We start from the raw sequence: 22,183 nt of genomic DNA, 5'->3' as shown, positions 1-22,183 counted from the left end.
AGATGCGAGCTTCAACTGGAAGCCAGTGGAGTGTGCGGAGGAGCGGGGTGACGTGAGAGAACTTGGGAAGGTTGAACACCAGACGGGCTGCGGCATTCTGGATGAGTTGTAGGGGTTTAATGGCACAAGCAGGGAGCCCAGCCAACAGCGAGTTGCAGTAATCCAGACGGGGGGTGACAAGTGCCTGGATTAGGACCTGTGCCGCTTCCTGTGTAAGGCAGGGTCGTACTCTGCGAATGTTGTAGAGCATGAACCTACAGGATTGGGTCACCGCCTTGATGTTAGCGGAGAACGACAGGTTGTTGTCCAGGGTCACGCCAAGGCTCTTTGCACTCTGGGAGGAGGACACAACGGAGTTGTCAACCGTGATGGCGAGATCATGGAACGGGCAGTCCTTCTCCGGGAGGAAGAGCAGCTCCATCTTGCCGAGGTTCAGCTTGAGGTGGTGATCCGTCATCCACACTGATATGTATGCCAGACATGCAGAGATGCGATTCGCCACCTGGTTATCAGAAGGGGGAAAGGAGAAGATTAATTGTGTGTCGTCTGCGAAGCAATGATAGGAGAGGCCATGTGAGGATATGACAGAGCCAAGTGACTTGGTGTATAGCGAGAATAGGAGAGGGACTAGAACTGAGCCCTGGGGGACACCAGTGGTGAGAGCACATGGTGCGGAGACAGAACCTCGCCACGCCACCTGGTAGGAGCGACCTGTCAGGTAGGATGCAATCCAAGAGTGAGCCGCGCCGGAGATGCCCAACTCGGAGAGGGTGGAGAGGAGGATCTGATGGTTCACAGTATCAAAGGCAGCAGATAGGTCTAGAAGGACGAGAGCAGAGAGAGAGTTAGCTTTAGCAGTGCGGAGAGCCTCCGTGACACAGAGAAGAGCAGTCTCAGTTGAATGACTAGTCTTGAAACCTGACTGGTTTGGATCAACAAGGTCATTCTGAGAGAGATAGCAAGAGAGTTGGCTAAAGACGGCACACTCAAGAGTTTTTGAGAGAAAAGAAAGAAGGGATACTGGTCTGTAGTTGTTGACATCGGAGGGATCGAGTGTAGGTTTTTTGAGAAGGGATGCAACTCTCGCTCTCTTGAAGACGGAAGGGACATAGCCAGCGGTCAAGGATGAGTTGATGAGCGAGGTGAGGTAAGGGAGAAGGTCTCCGGAAATGGTCTGGAGAAGAGATGAGGGGATAGGGTCAAGCTGGCAGGTTGTTGGGCGGCCGGCCGTCACAAGTCGCAAGATTTCATCTGGAGAGAGAGGGGAGAAAGAAGTCAAAGCATAGGGTAGGGCAGTGTGAGCAGGACCAGCGGTGTCATTTGACTTAACAAACGAGGTTCGGATGTCGTCAACCTTCTTTTCAAAATGGATGACGAAGTCATCCACAGAGAGGGAGGATGAGGGGGAGGGGGAGGAGGATTCAGCAGGGAGGAGAAGGTGGCAAAGAGCTTCCTAGGGTTAGAGGCAGATGCTTGGAATTTAGAGTGGTAGAAAGTGGCTTTAGCAGCAGAAACAGAGGAAGAAAATGTAGAGAGGAGGGATTTACCAATAGGTGCCCTTCTTTGCGAGGCATTGGAAAACCTCCCAGGTCTATGTGGTTGAATCTGTGTTTGAAATTCACTTCTCGACTGAGGGACCTTACAGATAATTGTATGTGTGGGGTACAGAGATGAGGTAATCATTCAAAAATCATGTTAAACACTATTATTGCACACAGAATGAGTCCATTCAACTTATGTGACTTGTTAAGCAAAATGTTATTCCTGAACTTATTTAGGCTTTCCATAACAAAGGGGTTGAATTGACTCGACATTTCAGCTTTTCATTTTTTATTTAATTTGTAAACATTTCGAAAAACGTAATTCCACTTTGACATTATGGGGTATTGTGTGTAGGCCAGTGACAACAAAAATCTAAATTTAATCCATTTTAAATTCAGTCTGTAACACAATAAAATGTGGAAAAAGTGAAGGGGTGTGAATACTTTCTGAAGGCACTGCTCATTGCGGTCATTTTTTGTTCAATGGTTGCCTGAAGAGGGCGCTCTACGAGCTGCTCATTGAACATCATTCAGCCCTAGGTCACAATGTGAGAGAGAGTAGGCATGGTGGTTTAATGGTGAGTAGCTTGCCACAGCCAGCGTATATGAAGAACTAAATAATCAAAAGTAGACTTCACCAAGCAAGTAGCCCTGTCCTCATCACATTCTCACTTAGTTAATGTTAGCTGGCTAGCTAGCCAGCAAGGTAGTTAGCATAGCTAGCTAGTTGCAATCTGTGCTACTTATGTGCTAACACTGGACTAGCGCCAAAGTGAATACTCATACTTGATACAAAAAGAACACAGTTACTATCTGGGCCTATTATGTTAGCTAGTGGGCTTATTTAGTTAGTTTTCCGAAAAATGCAATCTGCAAACAGCAAGACATTTGGCACAGATCTATCATTCAGGCCATTCATGATGAGATAAGTAGCTAATGTTAGCTAGCTAGCTAAATTAGAAAGTGTGACTTAAACCAGTGCGGCAAGCGTTTTCCTGCATAAATGTTTTCAGTCATTAGCGCATGCCATTTTCAGTAGAAATGTATAGCCAATAAATGTTTTTATTGAGTACATATGGTTTCTGTAAGAAAACGTGGTCATAATGAACAACTAGCTTGTGCTTGTCATAACGTACCCTCATTGCACACGCCTTTTGCTCTTGGTAGGCCATCAATTAATAGGGATTATAGATGTATTCTATGATCACATCTAGGCTATAAAAAATAAATGTGTGCGCGCACTCATAGGTAGTTCTATACCGGTAAGAAATTCAATCTACTTTCACACCTGCCAGTATTGCAATATGTTTTCCATGGCAAAAATGAAAACACTAAGCAGACTAAACTCTTGGTCCTTTAAAAACCTGCTGTATGTAAAATATTCAGCTATAGCTTGGAAAAGAAATGTGACTCTGGATGACAACATAATGATGTTTGTTTCTAACAATAGGGCTGTTTTCCTAAAGAAGTTAAATCCGCTTTGTGTTTTGTTTCCTTGCCACGATACTAACGAGTATCGCAATACTGGTATCGTCCTGGTCCTACTACTCTCAGATGAAACCGTGACCAGAAACAATGTAGAACTCAGTACAGACTGTTTCAGTGTAACTGACAGTCATCTACAGTCGTTGCATGAACTTTCCTTCTGGATTCTTGAATCTCTCATTGGCCCTGTCATCATGAAGGCAGCAGAACCCTACAGCACCACAGTGGGTCCCCAGTCCAGTCTCCCACACTTTCTCTTCCCAGCATGCACACTCACGAGGATGAAGAGGTGCCACTGAGGTGCTGAATTTGCATTTGGAGGAGGAACATGAATTAGTGTCCATGCCTCTAGAGTGTGGGAGGGAGAGCAGAGGGTATAGGGTGCCATTTGGGACATAACCTGAATGTGCTGTGGTTCGATCCACATACTGGCTCACTAAAATGTCCCCTCCTTGTAAAGCCTGCTACACTATGCCAGGCAGGAAATAGTGTATCGCCTCTCTGTTTAATAAACATTAATATGGACTTATTTCAGATCCCTTTCAGCTCTTTTTTACCATTACATTTGACATTTGTTTTAATTGAAAGCTGATCTTTTGCTCTCTGGTCAAATGTGAGTTACGTGGCCCCTTGCTCACCAAACCCTTGGTTTGTTCTTATATTGTCTTCAATATTCTACTAGAAGTGAAGTGTACAGCAGAGGTTGGGGGGACAGTGATAGGTTGCTCTGCACTGTTCCTAATTTGGTTGCTTTGAGCCGGGCGCTGTGTTACTGGGTTTAACCTGCCGTCTCCTCCATTTGTCTTCACTTGATGCATCTCAGGGGAGCCCAGCAGCCAGTTAGCAATTACTGCTCAGGATTACACTCTCCTCCCTCTCCTGGCCCAGGAAGGACACACTCTCTCCCCTCTATCCTCTCTCCCCTCTCATCTATCTATTCACTCACCCTAACGCGCTCTCTCTCTCTATCCCACTCCTCTATTCTCTTTCTATCAAACTCCTTCGCTCAGCTCTCTGTGTCTCTCTTCTCCTTGATGAATCTGACTAGTCTAAAAGCAGACAGACACACGCAGGTACAAACGAGTCCGTCGGTACTGCTAAGTATAACCTACTCTCCAGATTGGAATATACTTTATATGGAGCTGAGTGGAGCTGGGATCTAATAGGATTTCTGAAGTGGGATCATTTACATTTTTACATTTTAGTAATTTAGCAGAAGCTCTTATCAGATCGACTTACAATAGCAATTAGGGTTAAGTGCCTTGCTCAAGGGCACATTGACAGATTTTCAACTAGTTGACCCGAACCAGCGACCTTTCGGTTACTAGCCAAACGCTCTTAACCGCTAGGCTACCTGCCATTCATTGTAATAGGTTCTCTGCAAAACAATGCATTGATTACTGATTAGGGTAACTTCAAATGGTATTTGGTACTGTATCTCATATGATTATATGATTTATGCAGTGAGGATGTGATTTCATCACATTATTTATTATGATGAACTGTTAATAATTATCTCATTATTACCTCATCATTATCCCATCATTCTATGTCTAGGCTACCCAGAGACTAATGTACCCCCGTCTTCCTCTGTCTGTTTGGTGTGTGAATGTCAGTGTTAACACACAGAGACAGTCTTCCTGCATGCTCCTGGTGTAGATCAGATCTCCATGCTAGTGGATGTACCCTGAACCAGACTCACTGATCTGACAGCATGTCCTCAGGGAGAGCTGGAGACTGGCTCTGTCAGTGTAATAGTACTGCACCACTCTCCCAATTACACAACTCTCTCTCTTTCTTTCTCTCTCTTTCCCTCTCTCTTTCCATCTCTCTTTCTCTCTCTTTCTCTCTCTTTCTTTCTCTCTCTTTCCCTCTTTCGCTCTCTCTTTCCCTTTCTCTCTCTCTCTCTTTCTCTCTCTTGCTTTCTTGCTCTCTCGCTCTCTGTCGGACCAGACATGGGAGAAATTAGCAGTTTGCATGCTAAGAAGGATGTGGAGGGTAGAGGTTATTGGATGTTTAAGTTGTGGGTTTACTGAACGTGTAATGACTAGATTTTATTACAGAAAGATCATAGACATCAAGATTGGCTGAAATGGAGGCATAAAAGCAGTAGAGAGAGCCTCAGCTTTCTATTGGTCTCTGTGTAATAGGTGTTCTCTGAGGTGTGGGGAGGAGGATGACACTCCGCCCTTGAGTCGTGACTCATGTGGTAATAGAATCTCTCGCTCTGTGTCGTCGACCTTGCTAAGGGGAGCCATCCCACCACATCCGTTGTCCTGTGCGTTACGAGGGGTGGGTGGGGGGGGGCTGAGCACGGACACTGAGTGTAGCAGTACACTGCACCATCACAGCACAGCTACTCATTACCTGCAGAAACTTAACAGTAAGCCCCCCACGCAACACTCTGTGTACCCTGGGGCTGCTAGCCATTCCATGTATCTTGTATTTCTGATTGGTTCACTGATCAGCCACTTATATCCTGTAATCTAATGTTGTTTCAGTTGTTTGAAATGCCCTTCCTTTGTTTTATATTTCATTTCATTTCCTCTATATGTTTGATAGATGATAATCATGACTTTATGATGCTGAGATTCTTACTGGGCAACATTTTTTAATCTTCCTCTTTCCTTCATCGCTGGCTCACTACCAAACAAAGTCCACTTCAGTTCTGTGTAATAGCTAAAAACATTCCAGCTTTAGTTTCTCCACATCCTAATGTCCTAGCTCTCATTAGACAAAGAATACCAGTACCCCTCCCCTCTGTGATTTCACTCCATGAAACCAGTGTTTCTGTTCACAGCAGGCAGCCTCCCCAGTAGCTATGAGGTGGGTGTACTGATGATGGTAGGGGGGTTTGACTTAGTTATGGATTCAGAGACTGCATGCCGGGGGTGCCGGAATGGCAATTAGTTATGCAGACAACCTGCTGTAAACACATAGGCATAGTCCTAGGATCATGTGACAGTTTATTTTTAAGTGCCATCACTTGGCTGGTGAACTCCAGTGAGTTGTGAATAATGAGAGCAGGGCTTTGCTGCAGAGTTCCTTTACTCAACCTGCGCTCTAAACTTCTGTTACAACTTACCTGCCTCAACCAACCTGTCCCAAACTCATTCTCTATCGCCTCCTTTAGAGAGCGATATAGGGTATGCCAGCCAATAGTAAAGGGCTATCAGTGACCTACAACCAATCACGGCAAAGCAACAATTTCTGTTGCCCTGGCCTAAAATGATCTTCTCTTTCTAGGGAGTTTTTCCTAGCCACCGTGCTTCTACATCTGCATTGCTTGCTCTTTGGGGTTTTAGGCTGGGTTTCTGTATAGCACTTTGTGTCATCTGCTGATGTAAAAAGGGCTTTATAAATACATTTGATTGATTGATTTGATATAGCAACATGGACAGTTAAGGCTTAAGACTTAATACAGACTCAATACATTTATTGTCTCCTCATAAACGGTTTAAGCCCAGTCCGATCATACCCTGGCCATATCCTGTTCCTGCCTGCTGGTCTATTTATTCCTTCCCTACAGCCCCACTCAGGCCTCTCAGCCCAGGGGCTTTGGGACGTCCTGATGTTACCCCGCCTGCTTCGCTCAGCTGTAATTTCAGCATGTAACTGCCAAAATAAAGGAAACATCAAGTGTCTTAATAAGGCATTGGGCCACCACGAGCCACCAGAACAGCTTGAATGCACCTTGGCATAGATTCTACAAGTGTCTGGAACTCATTGGAGGGATTCTTCCACGAGAAATTCCATAATTTGGTGTTTTGTTAATGGTTGTGGAAACGCTGTCTCAGGCGCCGCTCCAGAATCTCCCATAAGTGTTCAATTGGGTTGAGATCTGGTGACTGAGACGGCCATGACATATGGTTTACATCATTTTCATGCTCATCAAACCATTCAGTGAGCACTTGTGCTCTGTGGATGGGGGCATTGTAGCCAAAATAATGTCCTGCCCAGCATTTTTATACATAACCCTAAGCATGATGGGATGTTAATTGCTTAATTATCTCAGGAACCACACCTGTGGGGAAGCACCTGTTTTCAATATACTTTGTATCCCTTATTTACTCAAGTGTTTCCATTATTTTGGCAGTTACCTGTATGTGGACGATATTAACACTGTGGATAAGGATGACAGGCATTGCTGTAGTGGCAGCCATGCCATGCCAATGCCAAGGCATACCTTGCTGCTCCATAAAGAGAGGAGGATGGGATGGTGTTGGAGGGTTGAGTTGCATAGGGCAGCCCCTCTTGGGTTGCAGAGTTGGGTTCTGGGGGCTATATTAATAATCCTGGGGGATGCCTCTGCCATGCCTCCTCTCCTCTATATGTCTCTACTCTACCCTACTGTATCCTATAGGCCAGTACTAGTTAATATACATCCTGTTTATTTATTTTATTTTATCATTCCTGTAGTAGGCGGTGAGTCACCATAGTCACCTCGCCAAACAGTCCTACTATTCCCCTTCTCTCTCTGTGGTGCCTCCTGCACTAAGTGAGCCTAACTGCTCTAATTATAATTACATTCCAGGTCTGGGAGATGGTCATGGGGAGGGTCATTCTGGGCTCCCGTCTCTGTCACTGTTGGTGCAGGGCTGGGCTGGACTGTCTACGGAAGTTCTGCCTGCTTTTGTCTTTTCCTCTGGCCGGACAGTTTTGTCTCTCTGTGCTCCTGCACACAGCGCGGCCATTCAGCACGCTCACGCATTACATCACCTAGTCGGCGCAGTCAGTCTCTGGCTGTCTATGCTGGTTGTGCTTGCTCACTGGTCACCACCCACTGGGTGAAGATGGAGGCCCAAGGGTGCAGACACGGTGAGAGCCCTTGTCTCCCTTTCTTGTCTTGTTTTTACTCTCTCTCCCTCCTCTCTTTTCTCTCCTCCCACTTCCAGGACGTCCCCTTTCAAATAGGAGGGTTGGTTTTCCCTCTTTACGGATTACAGGAGGACATTTGATCAGCACGTAGAGAGACATCTTGTGTTGTCATTGTTCAGTCTCTTTAGCACTTCCAAACAGTTAGGAGATTAGTTATTTTTGTAGTCAATTGTGTGACTAGTCCCTGGCTCTCTGTATCATATTTGGTCATGGTTTATCATGCATGTCTGTTGATGTGTTTGCCATTTATTGTTGTTATTTGAGGAGGAACTGTCTGTTGTTAGCATGTTATTCTGCTAGATCAGATTGTGGAGTAATTACCAAGGCTCTAGACTGTCCGCAGACATACAGCCCGCTGGCCTGGGACTGGGAATGAGTCACTTTAATACACTCCACTGCCTGGTTCTCACTGCTCCTGGTGCTGCTGTCTTTATGACTCGGCTATGTCTGTGTAGAAGTGGAAACGGGTAGTAGGTCCTTTCAGGCTTTGTTGTCAGTAGTGTGTGCAGCATGTGATGGTTTTTGGCGTCACCGATTTAGGCCTACATATTGTAAATGTGTTTGTCAGGAGTGTTAGTCACTTCCTCTGTGAGGTCAGAGACAGCTGGCATGTTGCTAGTGGGAGTGTGGAAGTGGAACTGCCTCTGTGACAGCTTCCTCTGATAGCTGCTAAACTGACACTTTCACATTCAAGTGACATGCTTGGGACATTCTAATCAGCACTCTAGGGCTAGGCTGTGCAGGATTACTCCCTGATATAGCAGATGAAGATCAGGAGGAGGAGAGGAAGAACAGAAGACGACTAGCAGACAGAAAATAGATGTATATGCTGGAATAGTCTGTAAAGAAGGGAGAGGGAGACAGCAAGAAAGAATACAACAGAGATATGCGAGAGTTGATGGAAAGTGAAGAGGATCAAGGTGGTCGAAGAAGAGCTGAAAGACTGTGAAAATGATCTGAATGTAACTGTCATTCTTCCGAGAGAGTTCGAGAAAATGTGAGAGAAAATTATTCATGTCGTCCTCTTACCTGGGGTGTTGGTGGGTTTCCTGATCCTTCTGGATGGATTCTAGGTTAATCAATAACCTCCCACTCCTCATCTTAAGAGAAGCTACATTCCTTTCAGAAATGTGAAAGACCCTCCCATCTACTCAATAACCTGGCAGAGCAGTAGAGGCCGGTTCCTAAGGCTCCAGCGTCCAGCCAGTGGAACAAGGACTCCAGTGTTGAGGGTGATGATACCTCACCTCCTTTATTTAACTTAATCCAATAAGTAACGTCTGCTGTTGCCCTCATGAAAATATTCATTTTACTTCCTATATACACTGAGTGTAGAAAAGATGAAGAACACCTTCCTAATATTGAGTTGCATCCCTCAGAACAGCCTCAATTCATCGGGGCATGGACTCTACAAGGTGTCATCAAGGCAAAGGGTGGCTATTTGAAGAATCTCAAATATAAAATATATTTTGATTTGTTTCACACTTTTTTGGTTACTACATGATTCCATATGTGTTATTTCATAGTTTTGATGTCTTCACTATTATTCTACAATGTAAAAAATTAAGAAAAACCCTTGAATGAGTAGGTGTGTCCAAACTTTTGACTGGTAGTGTACGTCAACGCATAATAGATATGACCTCTCTGTTACCGTTCTCCAGCGCGTTATGTTACCGTTCTCCAGCGCGTTATGTTACCGTTCTCCAGCGCGTTATGTTACCATTAATATAGTGAGTATCATCTTCAAACCAATTTCCATAACAGTAAGATCCACTGGCAACAAACAACAAACACACTGTCACTGTGTGCATCTTGGCTTGAGAAAATGGTGTACATTTTACATTTACATTTTCGTCATTTAGCAGACGCTCTTATCCAGAGCGACTTACAAATAGAATCAGTTTGATCCACTTCCCTTCTGGACTATAGAACAAATGTCAGGTTTTTCCTGATTTGCCTCAATAAATAATGTGTTCTGCCCCGACATTTAAAGGGTGTTTGTTTGTGGAAACGCATGGTCAAGATGTGGTTTCTCTCTAACAGACTAACCAGCCTCTCTCTGATCAAGTCATACAGTATGTTGGGTGAGAGGTCTCTTTACTTAATGTCTGACCCTTGATGTTCGTATGACCACCACCAGGGTCCTCGCACTGTGAAGTCCCTCAGATCCCAGGGGATTTGCCATAATGCCTGGGTGTGGGCTATATCTGGTTCTGTGCCTGACCTGGGGGATATTTCTGTCCCCAGTAAGAGTGTATGTACAGTGAGGGAAAAAAGGATTTGATCCCCTGCTGATTTTGGACGTTTGCCCACTGACAAAGACATGATCAGTCTATCATTTTATTTGTAGGTTTATTTGACCAGTGAGAGACAGAATAACAACAAAAAAATCCAGAAAAACACATGTCGAAAATGTTATAAATTGATTTGCATTTTAATGAGGGAAATAAGTATTTGACCCCTCTGCAAAACATGATTTAGTACTTGGTGGGAAAACCCTTGTTGGCAATCACAGAGGTCAGACGTTTCTTGTAGTTGGCCACCAGGTTTGCACACATCTCAGGAGGGATTTTGTTCCACTCCTGTTTGCAGATCTTCTCCAAGTCATTAAGGTTTCGAGGCTGACGTTTGGCAACTCAAACCTTCAGCTCCCTCCACAGATTTTCTATGGGATTAAGGTCTGGAGACTGGCTAGGCCACTCCAGGACCTTAATGTGCTTCTTCTTGAGCCACTCCTTTGTTGCATTGGCCATGTGTTTTGGGTCATTGTCATGCTGGAATACCCATCCACGACCCATTTTCAATGCCCTGGCTGAGGGAAGGAGGTTCTCACCCAAGATTTGACGGTACATGGCCCCGTCCATCGTCCCTTTGATGCGGTGAAGTTGTCCTGTCCCCTTAGCAGAAAAACACCCCCAAAGCATAATGTTTCCACCTCCATGTTTGACGGTGGGGATGGTGTTCTTGGGTTCATAGGCTGCATTCCTCCTCCTCCAAACACGGCGAGTTGAGTTGATGCCAAAGAGCTCGATTTTGATCTCATCTGACCACAACACTTTCACCCAGTTCTCCTCTGAATCATTCAGATGTTCATTGGCAAACTTCTGACGGGCCTGTATATGTGCTTTCTTGAGCAGGGGGACCTTGCGGGGGGCTGCAGGATTTCAGTCCTTCACGGCGTAGTGTGTTACCAATTGTTTTCTTGGTGACTATGGTCCCAGCTGCCTTGAGATCATTGACAAGATCCTCCCGTGTAGTTCTGGGCTGATACCTCACCATTCTCATGATCATTGCAACTCCACAAGGTGAGATCTTGCATGGAGCCCCAGGCCAAGGGAGATTGACAGTTATTTTGTGTTTCTTCCATTTGCGAATAATCGCACCAACTGTTGTCACCTTCTCACCAAGCTGCTTGGCGATGGTCTTGTAGCCCATTCCAGCCTTGTGTAGGTCTACAATCTTGTCCTTGACATCCTTGGAGAGCTCTTTGGTCTTGGCCATGGTGGAGAGTTTGGAATCTGATTGATTGATTGCTTCTGTGGACAGGTGTCTTTTATACAGGTAACAAGCTGAGATTAGGAGCACTCCTTTTAAGAGTGTGCTCCTAATCTCAGCTCGTTACCTGTATAAAAGACACCTGGGAGCCAGAAATCTTTCTGATTGAGAGGGGGTCAAATACTTATTTCCCTCATTAAAATGCAAATCAATTTTTTGACATGCGTTTTTCTGGATTTTGTTGTTGTTATTCTGTCTCTCACTGTTCAAATAAACCTACCATTAAAATTATAGACTGATCATGTCTTTGTCAGTGGGCAAACGTACAAAATCAGCAGGGGATCAAATACTTTTTTCCCTCACTGTAATGTTCGGACAGACGCTGACACACTGTTCTCATAATGTATGTTCAGAGTGGTCCCGAGTAATCTCTCCACTGCGGCCACACTGCCCTGCAGTCACCACTGCAGCAGAGCAGAGGCCCACTGAGGGAATGGAAGACTGCCTCATGTAAATGGCCTGACTTGGCTTAAATACATTTGTTCTGCTTCCAAGGGTTTCACCAGTGTCTGTCTCCGGGAAGGGGCCATTAAGAGAGAGATGTGTGTGTGTGTGTGTGTGTGTGTGTGTGTGTGTGTGTGTGTTAGTACGTGAAAACCAGCTGTAAAATCCAACCAAAGAGCAGAGCAATTCCAACACACATTTTATCAGTGGCAGTAATGACTATTTAATGTATTTTTTCATAGTGTCTCTGAAATTCTTTGTGGCTAAGTCATAAATGACCCTGTGTATTTTAGATGCAAACGTGTGTGTGCATTTGTGTACCTTTTGGAATGTGATGAATCTGTAATCAAGCAAAGCAATCAGTCGACCATAGATTTGGCTCATTAGGACCTCCAAAAATATATTGAGGGTCATCTTTTGGCCGTCTGTCTGAATGAATTTAACACACTGCTGCTGGTGAGCCCACTGCAGTGTCCTCCATTTTATGTGTATTTAGTGAGTGGGTCATTGAATGGTGAGATTATCGATTGCTCTAACTTGGGAAACCAACTAATTTCTTAGAGAGCGATCAATAAAGGGAGATGGAGGCATGAGTTCATGCATCCCCTGGGTGTTGGGCTTAGAATATGGAGTTTACATTTTAGAGGAATTGATTCCAAATAGCATTCAGAAGTGCTCGTGTCTTTCTAATGTTTGTTTTTGTTTGCGGTATCTGTGGTGAGGACCCTGCATCCTTAATTTCCCTCCTTTATTTCAGTCTCCTCTGAACTCTGATCTTCCCTCTGCAGATGACTCAGGGGACGAGGAGCCCACGACCCAGTCGGACCGCAGTGAGGGGATCCAGGGCACTCTGAAGACCCTGATCAGCAAGCTCGATGACCTCAGCACGTGTAACGACCTAATCGCCAAGCATGGGGCGGCCCTGCAGCGCTCTCTGAGTGAACTTGAGGCGCTGAGAGTCCCCGTGGAGGGAGGAGAGAAGATCAAGGGCGTCAATGAGCGAGCCACCCTCTTCCGCATCACCTCGAATGCTATGATCAATGTGAGTAATGAGACTTAAGGCTTCTACACATCTATCCAAATAAAGCTAGCTAACTATGGATGATACGTTTGGTCGTTTTTCCCCCAACTCAGACCGACTTCTACATGTTGAATAGGGACCTACAGTACCAGTCAAAAGTTTGGACACACCTACTCATTCAAGGGTTTTTCTTTATTTTTACTATTTTCTACATTGTAGAATAATAGTAAAGAGATCAAAACTATGAAATAACACATATGGAATCATGTAGTAACCAAAAAACTGTTAAACAAATCAAAATATGTTTTATATTTGAGATTCTTCAAATAGCACCCTTTGCCTTGATGACAGCTTTGCACATTCTTTGCATTCTCTCAACCAGCTTCATGAGGTAGTCACCTGGAATGCATTTCAATTAACAGGTGTGCTTCTTAAAAGTTAATTTGTGGAATTTCTTTCCTTCTTAATACGTTTGAGCCAATCAGTTGTGTTGTGACAAGGTAGGGGTGGTATACAGAAGATAGCCCTATTTGGTAAAAGACCAAGTCCATATTATGGCAAGAACAGCTAAAATAAGCAAAGAGAAACGACAGTCCATCATTACTTTAAGACATGGTCAGGCAATACGGAAAATGTCAAGAACTTTGAAAGTTTCTTCAAGTGCAGTTGCAAAAACCATCAAGCGCTATGATGAAACTGGCTCTCATGAGGACCGCCACAGGAATGAAATATTTTGATTTGTTTAACACTTTTTTGGTTACTACATGATTCCATATGTGTTATTTCATAGTTTTGATGTCTTCACTATTATTCTACAATGTAAAAAATTGTTTAAAAAAATAAAGAAAAACCCTTGAATGAGTAGGAAGCGATTACAGCCTCGAGTGTTATTGGGTATGACGCTACAAGCTTGGCACACCTGTATTTGGGGAGTTTCTCCCATTCTTCTCTGCAGATCCTCTCAAGCTCTGTCAGGTTGGATGGGGAGCGTCACTACACAGCTATTTTCAGGTCTCTCCAGAGATGTTCGATCGGATTCAAGTCCGGGCTCTGGCTGGGCCGCTCAAGAACATTCAGAGACTTGTCCCGAAGCCACTCCTGCGTTGTCTTGGCTGTGTGCTTAGGGTCATTGTTCTGTTGGAAGGTGAACCTTCGCCCCAGTCTGAGGTCCTGAGCGCTCTGGAGCAGGTTTTCATCAAGGATCTCTCTGTACTTTGCTCTCCAGAGATGTTCGATCAGATTCAAGTCCGGGCTCTGGCTGAGCCGCTCAAGAACATTCAGAGACTTGTCCCGAAGCCACTCCTGCGTTGTCTTGGCTGTGTGCTTAGGGTCATTGTCCTGTTGGAAGGTGAACCTTCGCCCCAGTCTGAGGTCCTGAGCGCTCTGGAGCAGGTTTTCATCAAGGATCTCTCTGTACTTTGCTCCGTTCATCTTTGCCTCGATCCTGACTAGTCTCACAGTCCCTGCCGCTGAAAAACATCCCCACCCTATGATGCTGCCACCACCATGCTTCACCGTAGGGATGGTGCCAGGTTTCCTCCAGATGTGACGCTTGGCATTCAGGCCAAAGAGTTCAATCTTACCCGAGAATCTTGTTTCTCATGGTCTGAGAGTCCTTTAGGTGCCTTTTGGCAAACTACAAGTGGGCTGTCATGTGCTTTTTACTGAGGAGTGGCTTCCGTCTGGCCACTCTACCATAAATGCCTGATTGGTGGAGTGCTGTAGAGATGGTTGTCCTTCTGGAAGGTTCTCCCATCTCCACAGAGGAACTCTAGAGCTCTGTCAGAGTGACAATCGGGTTCTTGGTCACCTCCCTGACCAAGGCCCTTCTCCCCCGATTGCTCAGTTTGGCCGGGCGGCCAGCTCTAGGAAGAGTCTTGGTGGTTCCAAACTTCTTCCATTTAAGAATGATGGCAGCCACTATGTTCTTGGGGACCTTCAATGCTGCAGACAATTTTTGGTACCCTTCCCCAGATCTGTGCCTCGACACAATCCTGTCTCGGAGCTCTACGGACAATTCCTTCGACCTCATGGTTTGATTTTTGCTCTGACATGCAGTCAACTGTGGGACCTTATATAGACAGGTGTGTGGCTTTCCAAATCACGTCCAATCAAGTTGTAGAAACATCTCAAGGATGATCAATGGAAACAGGATGCACCGGAGCTCAATTTTCGAGTCTCATAGCAAAGGGTCTGAATACTTATGTAAATAAGTATATTTATTTAAATAAATTTATTTTTATAACCTGTTTTTGCTTTGTCATTATGGGGTATTGTGTGTATTTCTCAGGATATTAAAAAATATATATACATTTTAGAATAAGGCTGTAACGTAACAAATGTGGAAAAGGTCAAGGGGTCTGAATACTTTCCGAAGGCACTGTATGTTAGATATATGTGTAGAAGCCTTTACATGGCAATGGGTACTGTGTAGAGTGACCAGCATTCTCAGTGCTATGGTACAGTGAGGGGAAAAAAGTATTTGATCCCCTGCTGATTTTGTACGTTTGCCCACTGACAAAGACATGATCAGTCTATAATTTTAATGGTAGGTTTATCTGAACAGTGAGAGACAGAATAACAACAAAAAAATCCAGAAAAACGCATGTCAAAAATGTTATAAATTGATTTGCATTTTAATGAGGGAAATAAGTATTTGACCCCTCTGCAAAACACGACTTAGTACTTGGTGGCAAAACCCTTGTTGGCAATCACAGAGTTTCTTGCAGTTGGCCACCAGGTTTGCACACATTTCAGGAGGGATTTTGTCATACTCCTCTTTGCAGATGTTCTCCAAGTCATTAAGCACACTCCCTTTAAGAGTGTGCTCCTAATCTCAGCTCGTTACCTGTATAAAAGACACCTGGGAGCCAGAAATCTTTGTGATTGAGATGGGGTCAAATACTTATTTCCCTCATTAAAATGCAAATCAATTTATAACATTTTTGACATGCATTTTTCTGGATTTTTTAGTTGTTATTCTGTCTCTCACTGTTCAAATAAACCTACCATTAAAATTATAGACTGATCATTTCTTTGTCAGTGGGCAAACGTACAAAATCAGCAGGGGATCAAATACTTTTTTCCCTCACTGTATGATAGATGTGACTGGAATGACACAGGTCAGCAGTGTGTATTTACTGTAGTGATGTGCTTTAGATTCTCAAATGCTCAAATGCTCTTGTAAATGTGACGACAAAGGGAAGCTCTTCTTAGGTGGTACCTCTTTCTAGCACTGACGTATCATTTATAGTATGTGCCACCCATCCAGTTACAGTATGTTAGATATGTGCAGTGGTGTTGTTAGCATCTGAACTAGCTCCTCTATTGCTATGGTCACCATGACCACAGAGAGTCATTTCCATAGGCCATGTGGTATTATAGTGGACTAGAGGGCAGAGGAGAGGAGAGGTCGGTACTGAAGGAGTGATACCGGATCTGGGCTGGGGGGGGGGGGGGGGGGGGGGGGGAGACAGGAATAGTCTTGCCCCCTCCCCAAACCTCCCTAGACCCTCCCAGCCCAGAGACCTGAGCCCAGAGACGAATGCCAGAGCCCCCTCTGCCTCCACAAAACAGACATGCTTTTACAGGGGCCAGACGCTACACAGACAATCAGACAAGGTTTGTGTGTCTCTTTCTTCTACTATGCTGCTTGGCTTTGATGTGTTTGATGGCTTTGTTGTATGTTTGACAATTGATGGCTTTGTTTTTTCCTGTGCCACAGACTGTTATTTCTGTGGTGATGTGTTTCTGACACATGGGGAATGTTCCCATAACATGGGTCATGAGCAGGTGGGATAGTGTATCCAGGGCACATGTACTTGACCTTTTTAAACATGGCCTGGCTTGAAATGATACTGTAAGAAATGATGGAGTGTGTTTGCTCAGCTGAATGAGAATCAACTTAGCTTTGTAAAAAAGTGCCATAATTCACAGGAGTTCAGCCCCATTTAGAGTGTTCTAAATCTGTGTGGAGAAGTCTGCACTTTTATCATAGATTTACAGTGAGGAAAAAAAGTATTTGATCCCTGCTGATTTTGTACGTTTGCCCACTGACAAAGAAATGATCAGTCTATAATTTTAATGTTAGGTTGTAATGTAATGTTTATTTGAACAGTGAGAGAATAACAACAACCAAATCCAGAAAAAAATACGCATGTCAAAAATGTTATTAATTGATTTGATTTTAATGAGGGAAATAAGTATTTGACCCCCTCTCAATCAGAAAGATTTCTGGCTCCCAGGTGTCTTTTATACAGGTAACGAGCTGAGATTAGGAGCACACTCTTAAAGGGAGTGCTTCTAATCTCAGTTTGTTACCTGTATAAAAGACACCTGCCCACAGAAGCAATCAATCAATCAGATTCCAAACTCTCCACCATGGCCAAGACCAAAGAGCTCTCCAAGGATGTCAGGGACAAGATTGTAGACCTACACAAGGCTGGAATGGGCTACGAGACCATCGGCAAGCAGCTTGGTGAGAAGGTGACAACAGTTGGTGTGATTATTTGCAAATGGAAGAAACACAAAATAACTGTCAATCTCCCTCGGCCTGGGGCTCCATGCAAGATCTCACCTCGTGGAGTGGCAATGATCATGAGAACGGTGAGGAATCAGCCCAGAACTACACGGGAGGATCTTGTCAATGATCTCAAGGCAGCTGGGACCAAGGGTCACCAAGAAAACAATTGGTAACACACTACGCCGTGAAGGACTGAAATCCTGCAGTGCCCGCAAGGTCCCCCTGCTCAAGAAAGCACATATACAGGGCCGTCTGAAGTTTGCCAATAAACATCAGAATGATTCAGAGGAGAACTGGGTGAAAGTGTTGTGGTCAGATGAGACCAAAATCGAGCTCTTTGGCATCAACTCAACTCGCCGTGTTTGGAGGAGGAGGAATGCTGCCTATGACCCCAAGAACACCATCCCCACCGTCAAACATGGAGGTGGAAACATTATGCTTTGGGGTGTTTTTCTGCTAAGGGGACAGGACAACTTCACCGCATCAAAGGGACGATGGACGGGGCCATGTACCGTCAAATCTTGGGTGAGAACCTCCTTCCCTCAGCCAGGGCATTGAAAATGGGTCGTGGATGGTTATTCCAGCATGAAAATGACCCAAAACACACGGCCAAGGCAACAAAGGAGTGGCTCAAGAAGAAGCACATTAAGGTCCTGGAGTGGCCTAGCCAGTCTCCAGACCTTAATCCCATAGAAAATCTGTGGAGGGAGCTGAAGGTTCGAGTTGCCAAACGTCAGGCTCGAAACCTTAATGACTTGGAGAAGATCTGCAAAGAGGAGTGTAACAAAATCCCTCCTGAGATGTGTGCAAACCTGGTGGCCAACTACAAGAAACGTCTGACCTCTGTGATTGCCAAAAAGGGTTTAGCCACCAAGTACTAAGTCATGTTTTGCAGAGGGGTCAAATACTTATTTCCCTCAATAAAATGCAAATCAATTTATAACATTTTCGACATGCGTTTTTCTGGATTTTTTAGTTGTTATTCTGTCTCTCACTGTTCAAATAAACCTACCATTAAAATTATAGACTGATCATGTCTTTTTCAGTGGGCAAACGTATAAAATCAGCAGGGGATCAAATACTTTTTTCCCTCACTGTAGCTGTCTTCCCTCCAAAGGCCTTTTATTTCTGCACGCAGTTCATTTCTGTGTTGATTAATTGGAATGGGAACCGAAAGTTACTGGACAGGCAATAGAACATACCCTGTTGGATTTCCTATCTCATTAAACCACTGTTAGATCTGGTCAAACTGGAGGCGCTGATGAGGGAGGGGGTGGAAAAGTGCTGCTTCTGAAAGTGCCCTGTAGTAGTTTTTTTTTAATGGTTTTGTGCAAGGAGTGGAAGGGGGGAGTAGATAAGTAGGCTATTTGTTGATAGCTACAGTAGGCTGTGGTTAGTTCAGTTTGTGATGTAATTTGATATGTCAACACAACCACCGCTCTTGATCTCATTTTCCACCAACTGGTGGTTGGAGGGGAGGGGGGGGGGGGTTCTGACCCTGATTGGAGTGATGTGGATCTGACCCTGATTAGAAGCTGGTTCATGAATAGGTGATGTAACACCTCACGTGTGGTATTGGTGCGACTGCTGTGATCAGTGAGGTTTGTTTCTGTGTGTGTGTGTGTGTGTGTGTGTGTGTGTGTGTGTGTGTGTGTGTGTGTGTGTGTGTGTGTGTGTTTGTGTGTGTGTGTGCATACATTTGCACAAATGTACATTAAGATTATGCAGCGGGGGCCCCTTTCCATTTAATGCACTCAAACCATATGAAACCTTGACGGAAATGTCACGCTTGCCCAACCATGCACACTCGCTGTAAACCGAATCAGGACATTTATTTCAACTCCAACAGCTGTTAAATCTGCTTGATTTGTATGTTGAATCATTATGCGATATCCACTGAGTTCAGACATGATGATATTCCCCCACCGGAAGTCACGAGCAGCAGTCTGAGTTGAATGTACAGTGAGGGAAAAAGGATTTGATCCCCTGCTGATTTTGTACGTTTGCCCACTGACAAAGAAATTATCAGTCTATAATTTGAATGGTAGGTTTATTTGAACAGTGAGAGACAGAATAACAACAAAAAAATCCAGAAAAACGCATGTCAAAAATGTTATAAATTGATTTGCATTTGCATGGAAATAAGTATTTGACCCCTCTGCAAAACATGATTTAGTACTTGGTGGCAAAACCCTTGTTGGCAATCACAGAGGTCAGATGTTTCTTGTAGTTGGCCACCAGGTTTGCACACATCTCTGGAGGGATTTTGTCTCACTCCTCTTTGCAGATCTTTTCCGAGTCATTAAGATTTCGAGGCTGACGTTTGGCAACTCGAACCTTCAGCTCCCTCCATAGATTTTCTATGGGATTAAGTTCTGGAGACTGGCTAGGCCACTCCAGGACCTTAATGTGCCTCTTCTTGAGCCACTCCTTTGTTACCTTGGCCATGTGTTTTGGGTCATTGTCATGCTGGAATACCCATCCACGACCCATTTTCAATGCCCTGGCTGAGGGAAGGAGGTTCTCACCCAAGATTTGACGGTACATGGCCCCGTCCATCGTCCCTTTGATGCGGTGAAGTTGTCCTGTCCCCTTAGCAGAAAACCCCCCCAAAGCATAATGTTTCCACCTCCATGTTTGACGGTGGGGATGGTGTTCTTGGGGTCATAGGCAGCATTCCTCCTCCTCCAAACACGGCGAGTTGAGTTGATGCCAAAGAGCTCGATTTTGGTCTCATCTGACCACAACACTTTCACCCAGTTCTCCTCTGAATCATTTAGATGTTCATTGGCAAACTTCAGACGGCCCAGTATATGTGCTTTCTTGAGCAGGGGGACCTTGCGGGCGCTGCAGGATTTCAGTCCTTCACGGCGTAGTGTGTTACCAATTGTTTTCTTGGTGACTATGGTCCCAGCTGCCTTGAGATCATTGACAAGATCCTCCCGTGTAGTTCTGGGCTGATTCCTCACCGTTCTCATGATCATTGCAACTCCACGAGGTGAGATCTTGCATGGAGCCCCAGGCCAAGGGAGATTGACAGTTATTTTGTGTTTCTTCCATTTGCGAATAATCGCACCAACTGTTGTCACCTTCTCACCAAGCTGCTTGGCGATGGTCTTGTAGCCCATTCCAGCCTTGTGTAGGTCTACAATCTTGTCCCTGACATCCTTGGAGAGCTCTTTGGTCTTGGCCATGGTGGAGAGTTTGGAATCTGATTGATTGATTGCTTCTGTGGACAGGTGTCTTTTATACAGATAACAAGCTGAGATTAGGAGCACTCCCTTTAAGAGTGTGCTCCTAATCTCAGCTCGTTACCTGTATAAAAGACACCTGGGAGCCAGAAATCTTTCTGATTGAGAGGGGGTCAAATACTTATTTCTCTCATTAAAATGCAAATCAATTTATAACATTTTTGACATGCGTTTTTCTGGATTTTTTTGTTGTTATTCTGTCTCTCACTGTTCAAATAAACCTACCATTAAAATTATAGACTGATCATGTCTTTTTCAGTGGGCAAACGTATAAAATCAGCAGGGGATCAAATACTTTTTTCCCTCACTGTAGCTGTCTTCCCTCCAAAGGCCTTTTATTTCTGCACGCAGTTCATTTCTGTGTTGATTAATTGGAATGGGAACCGAAAGTTACTGGACAGGCAATAGAACATACCCTGTTGGATTTCCTATCTCATTAAACCACTGTTAGATCTGGTCAAACTGGAGGCGCTGATGAGGGAGGGGGTGGAAAAGTGCTGCTTCTGAAAGTGCCCTGTAGTAGTTTTTTTTTAATGGTTTTGTGCAAGGAGTGGAAGGGGGGAGTAGATAAGTAGGCTATTTGTTGATAGCTACAGTAGGCTGTGGTTAGTTCAGTTTGTGATGTAATTTGATATGTCAACACAACCACCGCTCTTGATCTCATTTTCCACCAACTGGTGGTTGGAGGGGAGGGGGGGGGGGGTTCTGACCCTGATTGGAGTGATGTGGATCTGACCCTGATTAGAAGCTGGTTCATGAATAGGTGATGTAACACCTCACGTGTGGTATTGGTGCGACTGCTGTGATCAGTGAGGTTTGTTTCTGTGTGTGTGTGTGTGTGTGTGTGTGTGTGTGTGTGTGTGTGTGTGTGTTTGTGTGTGTGTGTGCATACATTTGCACAAATGTACATTAAGATTATGCAGCGGGGGCCCCTTTCCATTTAATGCACTCAAACCATATGAAACCTTGACGGAAATGTCACGCTTGCCCAACCATGCACACTCGCTGTAAACTGAATCAGGACATTTATTTCAACTCCAACAGCTGTTAAATCTGCTTGATTTGTATGTTGAATCATTATGCGATATCCACTGAGTTCAGACATGATGATATTCCCCCACCGGAAGTCACGAGCAGCAGTCTGAGTTGAATGTACAGTGAGGGAAAAAGGATTTGATCCCCTGCTGATTTTGTACGTTTGCCCACTGACAAAGAAATTATCAGTCTATAATTTGAATGGTAGGTTTATTTGAACAGTGAGAGACAGAATAACAACAAAAAAATCCAGAAAAACGCATGTCAAAAATGTTATAAATTGATTTGCATTTGCATGGAAATAAGTATTTGACCCCTCTGCAAAACATGATTTAGTACTTGGTGGCAAAACCCTTGTTGGCAATCACAGAGGTCAGATGTTTCTTGTAGTTGGCCACCAGGTTTGCACACATCTCTGGAGGGATTTTGTCTCACTCCTCTTTGCAGATCT

At 44.5% G+C, this 22,183-nt stretch overlaps 1 protein-coding gene across 2 annotated transcripts in view; it reads left to right on the top strand.

Annotated features, from left to right (window-relative positions):
• The window catches only part of LOC311145193 (oxysterol-binding protein 2-like), an 82,585-nt gene that overhangs the window by 40,850 nt on the left and 19,552 nt on the right, over positions 1-22,183 (top strand). For both annotated transcript variants that reach the window (XM_084181405.1, XM_084181404.1), the window contains one exon: positions 12,692-12,945. In XM_084181405.1, coding sequence (XP_084037531.1) covers positions 12,692-12,945 — 254 coding nt within the window. The remainder of the gene's footprint in view (positions 1-12,691; positions 12,946-22,183) is intronic.

The sequence above is a fragment of the Coregonus lavaretus genome, assembly GCF_964263955.1.
Source record: "Coregonus lavaretus genome assembly, chromosome: 17".
Lineage (NCBI taxonomy): Eukaryota > Metazoa > Chordata > Actinopteri > Salmoniformes > Salmonidae > Coregonus > Coregonus lavaretus.
Note: the sequence above shows the minus strand (reverse complement) of the source record. Positions and strands in the feature narration are given on the sequence as shown.